This window comes from Sorex araneus, chromosome X, assembly GCF_027595985.1.
Source record: "Sorex araneus isolate mSorAra2 chromosome X, mSorAra2.pri, whole genome shotgun sequence".
Taxonomy (NCBI): Eukaryota; Metazoa; Chordata; class Mammalia; order Eulipotyphla; family Soricidae; genus Sorex; species Sorex araneus.
Genome location: NC_073313.1, coordinates 252,191,709 through 252,210,116, shown reverse-complemented (window position 1 = coordinate 252,210,116; position 18,408 = coordinate 252,191,709). Strand labels below are relative to the sequence as shown.

At 53.0% G+C, this 18,408-nt stretch overlaps 1 protein-coding gene across 1 annotated transcript in view; it reads right to left on the bottom strand.

The window, feature by feature from the left end:
* LOC101538292 (tubulin alpha-1D chain) overlaps nucleotides 1–3,905 on the bottom strand; it is an 11,592-nt gene extending 7,687 nt beyond the window's left edge. The window contains exon 1 of the mRNA XM_055123192.1: nucleotides 3,749–3,905. Coding sequence (XP_054979167.1) covers nucleotides 3,749–3,751 — 3 coding nt within the window. The 5' untranslated portion in view covers nucleotides 3,752–3,905. The remainder of the gene's footprint in view (nucleotides 1–3,748) is intronic.
* Nucleotides 3,906–18,408: the final 14,503 nt, after the last annotated feature.

Below are 18,408 nucleotides of genomic sequence, written 5' to 3'. Positions count from 1 at the left end.
CATTAACTAGGTAGCAAGTGGTCACTGTATTGTTTTTTTAGACCTTTTTGCCTGCCCGAACTATTTCTCAACTTTTTTATGGTTTGAAGGTCACATCACGCTGTGCTCAGGGTTCACTCCTGGCAGTGCTCAGGGGACCATATGTGGTGCCAGGAATGAAAGGTGTTGGTGACGTGTACGACAAGTACCAGGAGGGCTGGAGAGATAGTGCCGTGGGCAGGGAGCCTGCCTTGACTCGGATGACCCTAGTTCCATCTCTGACACCATACATAGTCCCCCCCCCCCCCGCAGGGTAACTGGTCCTGAGTACAGAACCAGGAATAATGCCTGAACATGGCCAAGTGTGACCCCAAAGCAAACAAGTTAAAAAAAAGACAAGCGTATTAGCCCCTACTATCTCCCCAGCCCACGTTCCTTACCTTTTTGAGAAAGACTTGACTGTCTCCATAAATATAATACTGCACTGACATTCTTTTTTTTTTTTTTTTGGCTTTTTGGGTCACACTCAGCGATGCTCAGGGGTTACTCCTCTCTTTGCACTCAGGAATTGCTCCTGGCAGTGCTTGGGGGACCATATGGGATGCCGGGGATCGAACCTGGGTCGGCCGTGTGCAAGGCAAACTCCCTACCCGCTGTGCTATCGCTCCGGCCCCTGCACTGACATTCTTTTTGTTTTTGTGTTTGGGTCATGCGCAGTGGTGCTCTCGAGGCTGACTCCTGTCTCTGCACTCAGGGATCACGCCCGGTAAGGCTGGGGGACCACACGTGAGGGGGCGGGACTGAACCTGGATTGGCTCCGCGCCTTAGCCACTGTCGTCTCTCGCTAGCCTAGTCACTGACATCGTTTGTTCAGGGGCGACGCGCTCAGTGGGTGCTCAGGGCTTAGCCCTGGCTCTGTGCTCAGGGGTAGCTCCTGCTGGAGCTTGGGGAGCCTATGGGGTGACGGAGATGGAACCTGGACTAGCCCCGAGCAGGGCAAGTGCCAAATCTGCTGTGCTATGTCTCCCGTCCCTTCGCTGACATTCTTGTCCAGTACCAACCTGGCCTTCTTTTTCGTTTGCTTGTGTGGCTGTGCTTGGGGCTGCTTCAGGCTGATGCTCAGAGTCCCAGGGGCCACACGACGCAAAGCATGCACTCCAGCCCCCGGGGTCACCTCCACTCCTGCCCCTTGACTTCTTTTTTTTTTTTCTTTTTGGGTCACACCTGGCAATGCACAGGGGTTACTCCTGGCTCTGCACTCAGGAATTACCCCTGGCGGTGCTCAGGGGACCATATGGGATGCTGGGAATCGAACCCGGGTCGGCCGCATGCAAGGCAAACACCCTACCTGCTGTGCTATCGCTCCAGCCCCCACGCCCCTTGACTTCTTATGAGTTTCATGTGAGTGGGGTTCGTCCTAGCCCAGGGCTTCACTGCCTACCTAGGCGAGCCCCCAATTCTCTGTGGCTGAGAAGCGCCTCCTCGGGGACCAGAGAGTTGGGAAGCAATGACTCTGATTCACTGATTTAATCCTCCAGCACCAAATGGTCCCCACTCCAAGCACTGCTAGGAGCAACCCCCCGAGCACTGAGCAGGGAGTGATCCCCAAGCACTGTTAGATGTCACTGTCACTGTCATCCCGATGCTCATCGATTTGTTCGAGCGGGCACCAGTAACGTCTCTCATTGAGAGACTTATTGTTACTGTTTTTGGCATATCCAATACACCACAGGTAGCTTGTCAGGCTCTGCCGTGTGGGCGCGATATTCTCGGTAGCTTGCCGGGCTCTCTGAGAGGGGCAGAGGAATCAAACACGGGTCAGCGGCATGAAAGGCGAACACCCTACTGCTGTGCTATTGCTCCAGCCCACTGTTAGATGTGGCCTAACAAAATAAAATAAAATAAAATAAAATAAAATCAGAGCCCCTCCTGGAATGACTGCAGTGGGAGAACACATTGCTGGCCTGGTTCCTGCACACGCCGTTGTTCCAGATACCTGCTGCTGCCCCAATGTATTCCGGAGTCACTGGGCCGAGAAGGTGATGAATGACACCGGGAGGGGTTAGGGACACGGGACGCCTGAAATCCCCCTAGCCCACGTTCTAGCCCCTCTCCCCCATCTCCTAGCCCCACAGCAATTGCAAAGCCAAACACCAGCCTGACTTGGCCTGTGCAGGGCACCTGTGTCCCCACAGGGCTGCCAGGACGATACCACCGGTGCCATCCACGGAAAAACAGCAGGTGGGGCGGAAACACTCATCCCCGAGGCCACACAGACCTGAGCCCCAGCCCCCGCCCGTATCACCTTGGTGAATGCCCTGCACCCCCACTGCCCGGGCCCCTCTCCCCCTGCTGGATGCGGGGGGGGGGGCAGCGAGATCTGGAGCCGGATGCAGGCGGGCTGATGGACAGGTTCTCCTCTGTGAAGCACGAATGTGGTGTTGGGCAAAATGCTTCCCACTCCTTGAGTGCTTCCGCCCAATGCAGTGCTCTAAGTACTCTACACCCAGGGTCCATTTTTTTTTGGGGGGGTGACTTTTAGGGAGCTTGCGGTGCCAGGGAGGAAACCCAGGCCTGCCCCCCACCTGCAAAGCATGTGCACCAACCCTCTGGACTCTCCCTTCACCTGCTCCACCCCTGGATGTTTGAATGCCCCCATTTTACAGATGAGGACACTGACTCCCACAGAGGTCAGTTCAAGGTCCTAGGACTATTCTGAGCGGGGCAGCCTGGCTCCGGCCACACTCCTAACTGCCCGCAGAAGAGACAGGGGATAGAGCAAGTGAGGGGCCAGAGAGAGCCCCTGCATTGGCTGAGCACCTGCTGTGCATGTGGGAGACCTGGATTTGGACCCCAGCACCGCATGGTCTCACAGCATCAGCACCGGGATCGCCCCTGAGCACCTCTAAGAGTGGTCAAGCATTTGCCGTGCATGGAGTCAGCCTTGGTTCAACCCCCCGCCACTGTATATGGTCCCCAGAGCCCCAGCAAGAGTTGATCCCTGAGCACAGAGTCAGGAGTCAGCTCTGAGCACTGCTAGGTGTAGCCCAACACCCTTTCCTCCCAAAAGAGTGTCCAAAGGAAAGAAAGTCAAACACGATTGCGCTGGAGAGGTAGCACACTGGGGAGGGTGCTGGCCTGGCACATCCCAGGTTCGATCCCCGGCATCCCATCTGGTCCCCCGAGCACTGCCAGGAGTAATGCCTGAGTGCAGACCCAGGAGTAACCCCTGAGGATCGCCAGGGGGGGACCCAAAAATAAAACCCAAAGCAAGATTGTAAAGACAGAGTCATTAATATGTGCAAAAAAAGAAAGAAAAGAAAAAAGAAATCACCTGAGATGCTGATAGTGGGAGAACCGCCCCCCCACACCCCCAAGCCCCCCACATGCCCCCAAATGCGGGCTCAGGCCAGGGCAAGGCAGAGGGCGTGAGAGGACCCGTCCTGATGGCAGGCAGGTGCGGCCACCGACAATCTGGCATCTTCCCCTGTGCACCCCGGAGCTCAGAGCCCTGCCCCTGAGCTGGGGCCGACCCCCCCAGTCTGGTTATTGTGCCCCCACCCTCCTCTTATCTGCCCACCCACGTCCACATCCCCACGTCCCCGAACTCCTGGGGGCTGCACCTTGGCCACCTCACCTGCCTATGCGTTGAAGCCCCAGGATCACCGAGACACTCCCACCCCCACCCTGTGGGCTCCCCGGGGTCCCTCACATGGGCCCGTGGGTCTGCTGGGACCCTCACGTGCCTCCTCCGAGGACCCCGACTCACCATTCTGCCTGGAGGAGGTGCCGGCTGGGGCCTCTGGGTGTGTGTCTGCGGCTAGCTGGTGGCAGGGAGAGGTGTAGGGGAGCCCCGTGGCCGCCCTTTATACTTTCTCCCTGCTCTCAGGGGGGCAGTGTTGTTAGAAACGGCCCCAGGAGGGCAGGCCTGTTGGCTTGGTTACTGGTTACAGAGCAGGAGGCAAACGGCTGGGCCCGGACCCAACCGGGAAAGAAGGGGGGAAGGGGGCGGGGTTGAGGGAGGAGGGGGAAGGGGAGAAGGGATGGGATTGGGGGAGAAGCGGGAAGGGATGGGATGTGGGGAGGAGGGCAGAGGGGGTGGGGTTAGGGAGGACTGCGAGGTGGCTGGGTTGGCAGGAGGAGGCGGAGGGAATGGAAGGGGTGAGGCTGGGGGAGGGTGGGCCGTCACCCACTGTATCCAGGCGCCCATGCCTAGCACCCGTTGCTTAGTCTCACGACCCTGTCACCTGGGACACAGCTAGGCCTTCCCAGGCAGAGACTTCCCCTCCCCTACCCCTCACTCTCGCCCCTGCAGCCTTGGCACTGCCCCCACACCAGGGTTGGTTACGTGTGGCTGAGCTCAGAGGAGCTGCCAATGAACCAGAAATAATGAGTCCAGAGCCGGAGATCAAGCCTTGGGGCTTTTCAGAATATTCTAGAACATTGGAGGCCTGCGCTCAGCTTCGGGTTCTTAATCCTTCTTTTTTCTAGCCTTGGTTTGCTCAGCTGTAGCGCAGGGAGAGGTAGTGGGTGGTGGTTTTGTTCGTTTGATTGTGTGTGTGTGTGTGTGTGTGTGTGTGTAGTGCTATACCCAGTGTTGCTCAGGAATCTCTCCCGGGGGACCATTTGGGGGTGCCGGGGATTGAACCTGGGTTGGCCGCTGTGCTATGGCTCCGGTGAGCTTCAGTTCTTAGGTCATGTCCCCATCCTCCTGAGAGGCTATATTCTGAGTGTAAATCAATTTTCTTTTTTCCATTTTTGATTTTGAAGTTACACGGAGAAGTGCTAAGCGCTTACTCCTGTCTTTGTGCTCAGGGCTCACTCTTGGTGGAGTGCTCAGGAACCAGGCAGTGCCGGGGGACCAAACCTGGGTTGGCTGCACACAGGGCAGATGCCTTAGCCCCTGTACACACTGTCTCTCTCTCTCTGAGTATGTCTCTGTCTCTATCTCTGTCTGTCTCTCTGTCTGTCTCTGCTTCTCTCTGTCTGTTTCTCTCTCTGTGAGTGTGTCTCTGTCTCTGCTCTCTGTCTCTCTGTCTCTGTCTCTGTCTGCCTGTCTTTCTCCTCAATAAAAGAGAGCAGGACCACTGCTGATCTCCAGGGAGGAGTGAGGTAGGGCAGTGTCCCCGCTCTTTGGGGGACCCTGATCCCCCTGCTTCCCGCTGGTCAAGACTGGCCTAACTTCCCTAGCTACAGGCTCCCTCTGGCCTTGGGCAAAAACAAGAAACAGGGGGCCGGAGAGATGGACAGCCGACAGGGCGGTGGCCTTGTACGGGGCCTTGTCTGGTCCCCCCCAAACCCCGCCAGGAGTAATTCCTGGGAGCAGCGCGAGGAGTAAGCCCTGAGCACTGCTGGTATGACTCCCCCTCCCCCCCACATACACATAAAGAAACAGGAATGTTCATGCCTCACCGGGGTAACCTGCTTTGTTCCTTTGTTTGCTGGGGGGGATGGTGTCCCCCAACAGTGCTCGGGGCCCTGCAGTCCCAGGTTCAGACCCAGAGCACTGACATTCCCGGAGCTGCCCGAGTCCTCCAGGCAATTCCCCCAGCCCCGTTCTAGAGGTTGGTTGGTTGGTTGTTTTTTCAGGGGGGGCCACACCTGGCAGCGTTCAGGACTTAACTCCTAGCTCTGAGTTCAAGAATCCTTGCTGGCAGACTCAAAGGGACCGTGCGGGGGGAGGGGGGCCAGGGATCAGACCCAGCTTAGGCAGGTGCCAAGAGTCCTAACTGGGTTGTCTGTTGGCCCCCTGCGAGTCCTCAGGCAGCTTTGGTCCTTCCCTGCTGAGTCTCTCAGGAACTGTTTGCCGTAGGCAAGGCCGGGCCCGCCAATCCCATGAGGGAGGAAGGAAATTGACGCCTCCTGGGTAGTGCCCAAGGCCCTTGGAGGGTCATTAGTGGCAGAATTAAGGGTCCTTGGGGCCTTGGTTCAGTGTTTCCATATGCCAGAATGCGCCCAGGCCCTCGCCTGCCTTCTATGCCTCCCTTCCTTCTATCCTTCCTTCTTTCCTTTTCCCCTCCCTTCTATCCTTCCTTCCTTCCTTCCTTCCCCTTCCTTCCTTCCTTCCTTCCTTCCTTCCTTCCTTCCTTCCTTCCTTCCTTCCTTCCTTCCTTCCTTTCCCATTCTCTTTCTTTTTTCTTTCTCTTTTTCCTTCATTCAGTCCTTCCTCCTTCCTTCCTTTCTTCCTCTCTTTCTCTTTCTTCCTCTTTCTCTTTCTTTCTTTCTTTCTTTTCTTTCTTTCTTTCTTTCTTTCTTTCTTTCTTTCTTCCTTCCTTCCTTCCTTCCTTCCTTCCTTCCTTCCTTCCTTCCTTCCTTCCTTCCTTCCTTCCTTCTTCTTCCTTCCTTCCTTCCTTCCTTCCTTCCTTCCTTCCTTCCTTCCTTCCTTCCTTCCTTCCTTCCTTCCTTCCTTTCTTTCTTTCTTTCTTTCTTTCTTTCTTTCTTTCTTTCTTTCTTTCTTTCTTTCTGTCTTTTCTCTCTTTCTCTCTTCCTTTCTGCCACACCTAGCTCTGAGCTCAGGGATCACTCCTTATGGTACTTGGGGAACCCTATGGAGTGCCAGGGATTAAACCTGGGTTGGCCGCATGCAAGGCTCACACAAGCCTTTCTGTTGGACTATCACTCAGGTGCTGGCTCTGTTGTTTTCTTTATTTTCTTCTTTTTTTTTTTCCTTTTTTGCCTTTTGGGTCACACCGGGCGATGCTCAGGGGTTACTCCTGACTCTGCACTCAGGAATCACTCCTGGTGGTGCTCGGGGGACCATATAGGATGCCGGGGATCAAACCTGGGCTGCCCATGTGCAAGGCACTACCCACTGTACTATCGTCCCGGCCCCAGTGTTTTCATTTTTTCCTCACCTTATTTGAGACTAGCCCGTGTGCATAGACTCGGAGCCCTGTGAGGCCAGCTTCAGTGTTACCACTCATGCTTTAATGACCAAGGCCAGACCCCCTTTTCCTTCCTTGGCATCTCAAATCTCAGCTTGTGGCTATGGCCAAAACCATTACCCCAGCCCGCTAAGCCTTCGCCCTGGGTCAGTCTGTTTCTTCACTGCCTCTGTGTCCACCCTATACCAACTAAACAGAGGGCGGAGAAAACCCCAGAACCCTGCTGAGTGCTCTGCGTGGCGGCACTACCCTCCAAGGGGCCTGAATGCACCTCCACCCAGCCTTGACCTCCCTGACGGCAGCAGCAGCCCTGCCCCGGGGCAGAGGGGCTGGGCCCACAGTCTCCCCTGCCAACCGTCTCCAGGAAGTAACTGCTCATGTGACGTTTCCATCTCATTGAGCCAACTGGCAGTGGAAGGTGACCTTGAGGACTTTCAGGTACTTTTCTTTTTTAAAATTAAAAAAATATTTGTTAATTTATTTTTTAATTGAATCACTGAAGGATACACAGATAGCAAGTTTCTCCTGGTTGGGTTTCAGTCATACAGTGTCCCAATACCCGTCCCTCCACCACTGTATATTCCTCACCTCTGACATCCCCAGTTTCCCTCCTGCCCTCACCCCTGCCTGCCCCTATGCTACGTAGGCACTTTTCTTCTCTCTCTCACTCTCTCTCTCTCTCTCTCTCTCTCTCTCTCTCTCTCTCTCTCTCTCTCTCTCTCTCTCTCTCTCTCTCTCTCTTTATCCTTCTCCTTTTGGGCATTATGACTTACAGTACAGATATTGAAAGGTTATCATGCATATCCCTTTACCTACTTTCAGCACTCAGTTCTTGTCTAGAGTGATCATTTCCGACTATTATTGTCACAAGTGGTCCCTGTGAGGTAGAGACTTTTCTAGAACACTTCCCATCCCAGTGTGCCAGGAGCAGCCTGGATACAAGATGGGTAGAGAGGGTTCAAGTTATGGACTGAATGAAGTTTTCTCTCCCAACCCAGAGACAAGACCCAGCCCCAACATTCCAGTGGGAAGGAAGCGCCAGCTCCTAGGAATTACCCTCTTGAGATATTCGCATCCAGATTGAGGGGCGGTCGGGGGGGGGGGGGGGGGGGGGAGGAGGGGTTTGGGACCTAGAGGGGGGTCCAAGATTCTCTTATTCTCTTGCCTCATACTTTAGCACTCCCCAACTGCTCTTTCAAGCTGGGTTTCTCCAAATCCTCGTAGCTATCACCCAATCTGAAAAAAAAAAAAAAAGATCAGAAAAGCAGATTTGGGATGAGGCCTTGTGTAAAAGAGAGTAAAGAGGGGCTGGAGCAATAGCACAGCAGGTAGGGCGTTTGCCTTGCACGTGGCTGACCCGGGTTCGATTCCCAGCATCCCATATGGTCCCTTGAGCATTGCCAGGGGTAATTCCTGAGTGCAGAGCCAGGAGTAACCCCTGTGCATTACTGGGTATCACCCAAAAAGAAAAAAAATAATAAAAGAGAGTAAAGAGACTAAGATGGGTCTGGCGCAATAGCACAGCGGGTAGGACATTTGCCTTGCACACAGCCGACCCGGGTTCGATTCCCAGCATCCCATACGGTCTCCTGAGCACCTCCAGGGGTAATTCCCGAGTGCAGAGCCAGGAGTAACCTCTGTGCATCGCTGGGTGTAACCCAAAAAGAAAAGAGAGAGGAGAGAGAGAGAGAGAGAGAGAGAGAGAGAGAGAGAGAGAGAGAGAGAGAGAGAGAGAGAGAGAGAGAGAGAGAGAGAGAGAGACTAAGATGGCAAAGGCACATTCCCGCTTCTCAGTTCTGAGAGGAGAGCTGGCTGACACTGAGGTTCCTCCACCCATCTTCTTCAAGTGTCCCCTACGTACCCAGCACTATCCAAGAGTCTGTGCCCTTAGGGATACAGGGCGCTTGCCTTGCAGGCGACTCTCCTGGGTTCCATCCCCAGCACTCATAGGGTTCCCCGAGCACCACCAGAAGGTGCCCTTAAGGCACGTGCATTAGATTAGTGGAGGGAAGACAGATACTAAATAAACGGGCAAACAGTTCCAGAGAGCTGCGGGTACCCTGACAAAACAAAACCCAGTAGCGACATTGAGGGGTCGTGGCCTTGAGAAGCAGGAAGAAGGGAAGAAGGGAAGAACTGGGGAAGAGGCATCTATTTAACTGGAGCCGAACGTCACGGGGTCAGTCTGGGCAAGGCCTGGAGTGTCCCCAGGCAGAGACAGGACTGAGTGCAAAAGTTCATAGGTAGCAATGAGCCCTGAGTGCAGGAAACCGGGGGAGGAAGGAGGCTGTACCGCAAGATGAGCTCAGAGGGGACGGGACCGTGGAAGGAGAAAGGCTTTCATTACAAGTGCAGCAGAAGGGTTGGAAGCAAGCATCTGGGGCCAGGGGGGCCAGGGGCGAGAAACGACTTTCTTTGCAAGTGTGAGGCCAAGCGTTTGATCCCTGGGCTGACCCACATGTGCTAAGTAAGCCTGATCCTGGTAACACTGTTCTTGGGGACACCTGACACCATCACAAAGGATGCGCTCTCCAGCACCCCATGGCCGGGAGTGGGGGTGGGGGTCTAGCTCCAGTGGTAAGGTGTGTGAGCACTGCCCCTAAAAGCTGTTTGAGCACCACAGGCAGGGTTGTGGCTCCTGGTGAAGTTACATACAGGCTGGTAAAGGAGCGGGGTGAGCCTGGGGGACCCCGAGGTTCTCTGTGCAGCACCACAGCCGGATGTGCCACCCTCAGGAAGTAGAAATCACAAAGGAAAGGGGAGCTTTATTTAAATTGGGGGGCTCTCCAAGGGGTGCTCAGGAGAGCCAGGAACCCTACCAGAGATTGACCAACTGAGTTGGGGGGTCAGTACAGCGGACTGAGGGTGTCTGGAGTGGAGGTGCCAGGGATTACCTGGCCACCCTGGAGGGCTTGGGGGGCTCGGGGGCTGCACCTGGCAGAGCTTGGGGGACCATGTGGTGTCAAGAATCAGACCAGGGTAGAACGGAGTGAGAATACATTTGCCTTGCACACGGCTGACCTGCGTTTGATTCCCAGGGTTTCATATAGTCCCTCGAGCACCACCAGGAGTAATTCCTGAGAGCAGAGCTAGGAGTGACCCCTGAGCACTGCTGGTGTGACCCAAAAAGCCAAAAAAAAAAAAACGAATCAAACCAGGAGTGGACTGAAGTGATAGTACAGCAGGTAGGGCATTTGCCTTGCACATGGCCAACTGGGTTCTCTCCCCAGCATCCCATATGGTCCCCTGAGCACCTCAAGGAGTAATTCCTGAGTGTAGAGCCAGGAGTAACCCCCGAGCATCGCCAGGTGTGAACCAAAAAGAAAAACTTAAAAGCACAACTATATGGTCCTCTGAGCACTGTCAGGAGGAATTCCTGAGTGCAGAGAGCCCAGAACTAAGCCCTGAGCATCAACAGTTCTGGCCCCCAAACAAAACCAAAAACAGAAAAAAAGAAATGAGTGAAGGGGGCACGCAGAGAAATAATATAGCAGATAGGACTTTGCCTTGCACATGACTGGCTGGGTTCGATTCCCAGCACCCCATATAGACCCCTGAGAGCTACCAGGACTGATCCCTGAGAGCACAGAGCCAGGAGTAAGCTCTGAGCACCACTGGGTGTGGCCAAAAATTAAAAAATAAAAATTAGCCAAACCCGGGTCGGACACATGCTAAGCTCCACCCCAACCTCTCTTTTATACTATTTCCTAGTCCCAGTCCTTATCTGGCTTGGGTTTAGGTGTGGAGGCCACATCCATCAGTGCGTGGGGCTTACTCCAGGCTCTGTGCTCAGCGATCACTTCTGGCAGGACGTGGGAACCTTATGAGGTGCTGGGGATCTAGCCAGGGTCAGCTGTGTGCACAGAAAGTATCTTGAGCTCTATACTATCTCTTCAGCCCCCCCCAGCAAGAAAGTATTAATAAATATGGGCCAGAGTAATAGTACAGTGAGTAGGGCACTTGTCTTGCATGTGGCTGACCCAGGTTTAATCCCTGGCACCTCTTATGGTCCCCGGAACCCTCCAAAAATGATACCTGAGTGCAGAGCCATGAGTAAACCTTGAGCACCACTAAATATGGCACAAAACCAAACAAACAAAGACAAAGTTAATAAGGTGAGCCTGAGGGGGTTGGTTGAAAAACACTACAATTGCAAGAGATTACAGGGATTCTAGAACAGAAGCAGGGGCTGGTGCCATCGTACAGCGGGGAGGGCATCTGCCTTCTGTGCAGCCCGCTCTGATTTCCAGTTTCCACTATGGTCCTCTGAGCGCTGCCCGTAGTAATTCCTGACGGCAGAGCCAGGAGTCACCCCTGAGCATCAGCGGGTGTGGCTCAAAAACAGCAACAAAAGGAGCAGGACGCTGGGTGATTCCACCGTGGGCATCCTGAAGAGAGCGGACAGTGGCTGGGAGCAGCCAGAGTTGCTGGATCAAAGGGAAGCCCAGGACATTCCCGCACGGGGTGTGGCACACCTGCCCTGCACCTGCACCCCATCTCCTCTGCCAGCAGAGTCCGGGTCCTGTTTTACGATTGCCCGAGCACTTGCTCAAGCACTGTGGCCTTCCCCAGCCCCCAGGAGAGCCTGGATGGACTGGACTGCGCTAGTTCCCTCATGAATTCCTGCTGCTTCCGTTCTTCCTTCTGTGCAATGACTCGGAAGGAGAGAACTAGAAGCCATACATGAGGATGTGATATTTATGTACTGAGGGGTTTGGGTGGGGTCACACCCAGCTATGCTCAGGGATCACTCCTGGCAGGTCTGGGGAACCCTATAAGGTGCTGGGGGGCGGGAGTGGTAGTGCAGCAGGTGGGGCTCTTGTCTTGCATACGGCTGATCCAAGTTCCATCCTCAGCATCCCAAAGGGCCCCTGAGCCCCTCCAGGGGTAACCTCTGAATGCAGAGCCCTGAACTCTACTGTGTGTGGCTCAAAATAAAGAGAAAATGCTGGGGATCGGAACAGGGTTGGCTGCATACAAAGCAAGTGCCTTATTATTTTTTAAATCGATTCATTTTTATTAAATCACCGTGAGATAAAGTTGCAAAGCTTTCATGATCGGGTTTCAGTCCACAATGTTCCAAGACCCACCCCTCCACCACTGTACATTTCCCACCATCAATATCCTCTGTGTCTCTCCTGCCACCGCCACCCCTAGAGGCAGGCACACTTCCTCCCTCTGTCTCTATCTCTCTTTCTCTCTCTCCTTTTGAACATTATGATTAAAGCAAGTGTCTTTTTTTTTTTTTTTGCTTATGGGTCACACCTGGCAATGCAGAGGGGTTACTCCTGGCTCTGCACTCAGGAATCACCCCTGGTGGTGCTCAGAGGGCCATATGGGGTGCTGAGAAACGAACCCGGGTCAGCCACATGCAAGGCAAACGCCCTACCCGCTGTACTATTGCTCCAGCCCCTAAAGCAAGTGTCTTAACCTCTGTCCTATCTCTCTAGCAACACCAAGGAGGCTTTAAAGAAAGGTTTTTCTCCTGATGAAAGAGGAGGAGAAGGAACAAATGCTCGTTGCTGTCTCAGATTGTGCTACAGGAACCCATGATCCTTGGAGCCGCAGCAGGCACCCTGGCATCATGTGAGGAGATGCCACCGGCCCTTTGAAGATGCCAGCACAGAGAGCTGGAAAGACCGGAGCTATCCGTGATCTCACCCGAGTAGCTCTGGAACTGCCCCGCCCAGATTTCTTGTGGGTAATAAATATCGGCATTGTTTGAACTGCTCTGGGGCTTCCCCTGGTTGGAAATGTTCTAATCCAGTTGGGGAGGAGAGAGGGAGGGAGGGAGGGAGGGAGGGAGGGCTGGCAGGGAGCATGATGCTGGAGCCCCGGAGTGGAAGGTGGTGCCCATCCCTCAGATGGGAATGTGATGAGGAGAGGATCGGGCAAGCTCTGCCTGCAAGCTGTGAGCTTCGACATGGGGAATGGGCTTTCCAGTGGCAATGTCAAGGCGTGAAAATGACAGTGACTTGGGGCTGGAATGTTGGCACCGTGGGTAGGGCGCTAGTCTTGCACATCCTAGGTTTGATCCCTGGTATCCCATATGATTCCCCGCGGGCCACCAGGATTAGTTTCAGAGTGCAGGGCCACAAGTAACCCCTGAGCATCATCGGGTGTGGCTCATAAACCAAAGCCAAGCCAAAACAAAACAAAACCTGACCATGGCTGGCTCACAGAAGAGCAGTCCAAAACGTGATCTTGCAGCAGGCAGTACAAACAAGGATTGTGTGTGTGTCTGCTATGGAGGCAGGCTCGGGGGGTGGTTGGGAAAACGGGAACAATGGTGGAGAGAAGGTCACTCGGGTGGTGGGTGTTGGAACATTGAAAATCCATAACCACCATATAATAACCCGCCACACCCTATTATGAACAACTTTGTTACCATGGTGTTTAAATAGAGTATTAAAAAAAAACAAAACAAAAAGAGATCTTGCCTGTCTAAAGCTTTATTATTAGCAGTATTGTAAATCATGGTACCTGCATTAAAAATAAAGGGGGGGAACAATTGAGATTCTATCTTGAGGCCTCAGTCTCCAAATGATAGGTTTTTTTCCCCTTCCACTATTATTTATTTTACAGTGGTTTGAAAAGGCAAACTCCTTTTGAGTAACCCTAGACATGTCAGTAGCTTTGGGTGGTGGTGGTGGTGGGGCTCACTCCTGGTTCTGCACTTGGGGATCACTCCTGAAGAGGCTTGGGGATCAGATGGGACACCAAGGATTAACCTGGGGTTATCCACGTGCAAGGCAAACACCCTATTGCTGCACTATTATTCTGGCCCCATGATATCTTGATAAAAAAATAAAAACTATATAAATATAGTTATATAAATTAAAACTATATAAAATAAAAATTTAAAGTACATAACCCCAAGAAGAGATAGATACTATAACAAAACTCCATACTCGATATCTACTTTCTTTTTTTTGCTTTTTTTTGGGGGGAGGGGTCACACCCGGCGATGCACAGGGGTCACTCCTGGCTCTGCAACTCAGGAATTACCCCTGGCAATGCTCAGGGGACCATATGGGATGCTGGGAATTGAACCCGGGTCAGCCGCATGCAAGGCAAAAGCCCTACTCGCTGTGCTATCACTCCAGCCCCTCGATATCGACTTTCAACCACTGCTCTCTCAAGGTATGTAAAACAAATGAAGAAAAGAGGATGAAGAGATTGAACAGGCACTTGTTCTGCATGCAGTGGACCCAGATTCTACCCTCAGCACCCCATATTGTCCCCCAAGCACAACCAGTAATGATCCCTGAGCACAGAGCCAGGGTAAGCCTGAGCACTGTGAAATGTGTCTCCCATCTCTCTCTCCAAAGAAAACTAAAAGAGAGAAGGACTGGGACTATAAGAGTATTTTTTTTTTTAATTTTTTTTTTTTTGCTTTTTGCTTTTTGGGTCACACCTGGGGATGCACAGGGATTACTCCTGGCTCTGCACTCAGGAATTACCCCTGGCCGTGCTCAGGGGACCATATGGGATGCTGGGATTTGAACCCGGGTCTGCCGCGTGCAAGGCAAACGCCCTACCCGCTGTGCTATCTCTCCAGCCCCGGGACTATAAGAGTATTTAAGATAACTATTTATTGGTCCCACTCCTGGTTCTGCACTCAGAACTTACACCTAGCGTTGCTCAGAGAACCATATGGGATGCCAGGGACCAAACCCAGGTCGGCTGTATGCAAGGCAAATACCCTCCCCACTGTGCTATCACTCCTATCCCCATAATTTTTTTTTTTAAACAGAACAGAACATTGTTTAAGTTGAAAGCAAACTTTTGGGTCCTGGATCTGTGCTACTTTCAGGTCTCTCGACCAAACTGGCCAGCTGCCAGCTGACCCCGCCGGAGAAGCAAATGGGGTGATGTAGTTGGGGTGATATAGGTCTTACTGACGAGCATCACTAGAGCAAGGGAGCTGGGTTAGGGGTGCTGGGGACCACCGTCCCCCAAGCAAGACTCACCACAGGCAGCTGGCACCTGGGACACGTCTCAGACTTTCTCCTCACTGCAAATTCATCCATGGCTTTCTGAAGCCCTCTGTGCACCCCCGCCCATCATTCTCAGGGCAGGTGAGGAAGGACAGACAGCCTTGGCGTGGGACCCACTGTTTGCATGGACAGCTGGCAGGAAGCTCAATGTCTCCATTTATGCTTAAGTTTTTGTTGGTTTTTTTTTTTTTCATTTTCTGGTGCTGGAATGGACCCTGGGTCCTGCACACACAAAACTGCAAGGGTGATCCTCTCTCCCGCTGTGCTCCACCCCAGGCCCCCATCCTCTCTACATTTCAACTTTTCATCTGCAGGGGCCAGAGTGACAGTGCAATGGGTAAGACATTTCTCTTGCATGCAGCTGACCTGGGTTTGATTTCAGGCACCATATATGGTTCTCCAGAGCCCTGCCAGAAGGGATTCTTGAGCCCAGAGCCAGGAGTAAACCCTGAGCATTGCCAGGTGTATCCCCCTCAGATTAAAAATGACTTGGAATTTGTATCACTGTCATCCCATTGCTCATCCATTTGTTCGAGGGGGCACCAGTAACGTCTCTCATTGAGAGACTTATTGTTACTGTTTTTTTTTTTTTGGCAAATCCAATACACAACGGGTAGCTTGCCAGGCTCTCCGAGAGGGGCAGAGGAATCGAACACGGGTTGGTCACATGAAAGGCGAACGCCCAACCGCTGTGCTATCGCTCCAAGCCCCCAGATTAAAAAATAAATTTTTTCATATGCAAATGGCTCCTAGTACATACTGGCAACTCCAGTGGCACCTCCATGAACAAAATCACCCCTGTGAATCCTAAATCCTGTGGAAGGAGCCCCCTCCCCCCATGCATTCTATAGGAATCCCACCCTTTCTGGATTCTCTTGCCACATTACCTATAGTTCTTGACCATCTTAGGTCTGAAGTGTGCAAAGTGCTTAGTCTTCTGGTTGGAGAGAGAGAACGATGGGTAGGGTGCTGCTTTGCATGTGGGCTGGAGCGATAGTACAGCAGGTAGGGCATTTGCCTTGCTCGCGGCCGACCAGGGTTTGATTCCTCCGTCCCTCTCAGAGAGCCCAGCAAGCTACCGAGAGTATCTCACCCGCATGGCAGAGCCTGGCAAGCTAGCCAGCGCGTATTCGATATGACAAAAACAATAACAAGAAGTCTCACAGGGGCTGGAGCGATAGCACAGCGGGTAGGGTGTTTGCCTTGCACGCGACTGACCCGGGTTCGATTCCCAGCATCTCATATGGTCCCCTGAGCACCACCAGGAGTGATTCCTGAGTGCAGAGCCAGGAGTAACCCCTGAGCATCATCGGGTGTGACCCAAAAAGCCAAAAAAAAAAAAAAGGAAGAAAGAAAAAAGAAATCTCACAATGGAGATGTTACCGGTGCCTGCTCGAGCGAATCGATGAGCAACAGGATGACAGTGACAATGACAGATCCCGGTTTGATCCCTGGCACCACATTCAGCCCCCTGGGTACTGCCAGGAATGGTCCCTGAGCACAGAGTCAGGAGTAAGCCTGAGTAACCATAGGATGTGGGCCCACCCTTCACGCCCTACGAAAGAGAGCTTGGTCTTCGGGCGGCCAATTTCTAGCAAAGGACAAGAAACTATGGGAAGTTCGGAGATATCCTTTAGAGGTAAGCCATGACAGCTTCCCCAGGAAGAAGGGGCAGGACGAAGACAAAGCGAAGCAGAAGTTATCCAGAACCAGAAGACCGTGCTTAGAAGAGGAAGGGAATGACAGCTATGTCACCCCCAGAGGCTGAGATGGACATAGAGCCGCAGCCTTTGGCTCTGACAGGATGGAGGTCACGGGGCTCTGGCAAGAGCAGCTTGCTGTAACCTCCTCTGTGCAGCCAGTGGGGCAGTGACACAAGATCCCTCTTGGGAAGGTGCTGTGAGGGGCCTCTGTGGACGCCACAGCAGCCTGAAACCACGACGGCGTGTGCCAGGGCTCAGCTCCACCGCGCCCAGATGGAAGCAGTGGAGACTGGCGAAACTCTGCCTGAGCAACAGTACAGCAGGGAGGGAGCTTGCCTTTCATGCAACAAACCCGGGTTCGATTCCCAGCATCCCATAGGGTCCCCTGAGCACCGCCAGGAGTGATTCCTGAGTGCAGAGCCAGGAGGAACCCCTGAGCATCGCCCCCAGAGCAAAGCCAAATAAACTCTGAGGACCCCATGAGGCTGTGCCAGCACAGAGGGGAGTTGCTAAGGGTACAAGAGGGAGAGCTAAAGCGAGTGACCTGCTGGACTGGCCTGGGTGGTGGCAGAACTGAGTGGTTACTCCGTAGCAGGACTGAAATATACAGCATCACCTCCACGTTCTTTTCGGGTACGTGACTCCCTCAAAGTGTTCACTCTGCTCATACAAGCCGTTACCTGCACACCTTAGGGCCCTACTCCAGGGAATCTGTTAATATATCTGTTAATATCTCAAAGAGATACATTGCACACACCGTCATGCATGGAGGCACAGAAACAGGACCTGGGGTCAGGGAAATGGCACAAAGGGCTGGAGCACAGGCTTTGCATACAGGAGCCCCGGGTTCGATCAATGGAACCACACGGCCCCTCAAATGCCTCTGGAAATGAAAAGGAGGAGAAAAAGAAGAGAAAGAGAAAGGGCTGGAGGGATTGTACAGAAATTAAGGCGCTTGCTTGCCTTGCAGGTGGCTGACCTGGATTCAATCCCTGGCATCCCATATGGTCCCCCGACCCTGCCAGGAGTGAGCCCTGAGCATCACCAGATGTGGCCCAAAAACAAAACAAACAGAACCCCCAAAGGTTTGGTGTAAGCTGAGATGCAAATGCTAAGTGACAAGACAAGGGTCTTCTGTGGCAGGGAAACCTGGCAGGGACCAGTCCGGAACTGCTGCTGATCTTCAGGAGGCAGCTGTTGCTGGTTGCTATTATTGCCACATTGGTTTCCTATCAAGACTGTTAAAAAAAAAAAAAAAGCTACAATCTTAGTAGCTAAAAACAACACAAAACTTTGTTTTGTCTTGTCTCTGTTTTTGAACCACTCCCTAGAATGCTCGGTGGCATTGCTCCTGGCTCTGCCCTCAGGAATTACTCCTGGCAGTGTGGTGCTTGGGGACCGTATGGGATGCCAGGGAGTCAACCTAGTATGTACAAGGAAAGTGCCCTACTCTCTCCAGTCCCCAGCAACACAATTTTTGCTTTTTGGGTCACACCTGGCGATGCACAGGGGTTATTCCTGGCTCATGCACTCAAGGATTATTCCTGGAGGTTCTTGGGGGACCAAATGGGATGCTGGGAATCGAACCCAGGTTGGCCCCGCATCCAAGGCAAATGTCCTACCTAGTGTGCCATTGCTCCAGCCCCTCAACACAAAATTCTTATTTGACAGTTGTCAAGGTCATAAGTCCAAGCTAGGTCCTACCCAGATCCACTCACAGTGATCCCAGGGTTGCCTTCCTTCTGGAGATTACGAGAGAATCCTTGCCTTCTCCATTGTCGAGGCTGTCCACAGAACTCAAAGTCACCTTCCACATCAAAGCAAGATCTCTCTTCCTGGGGC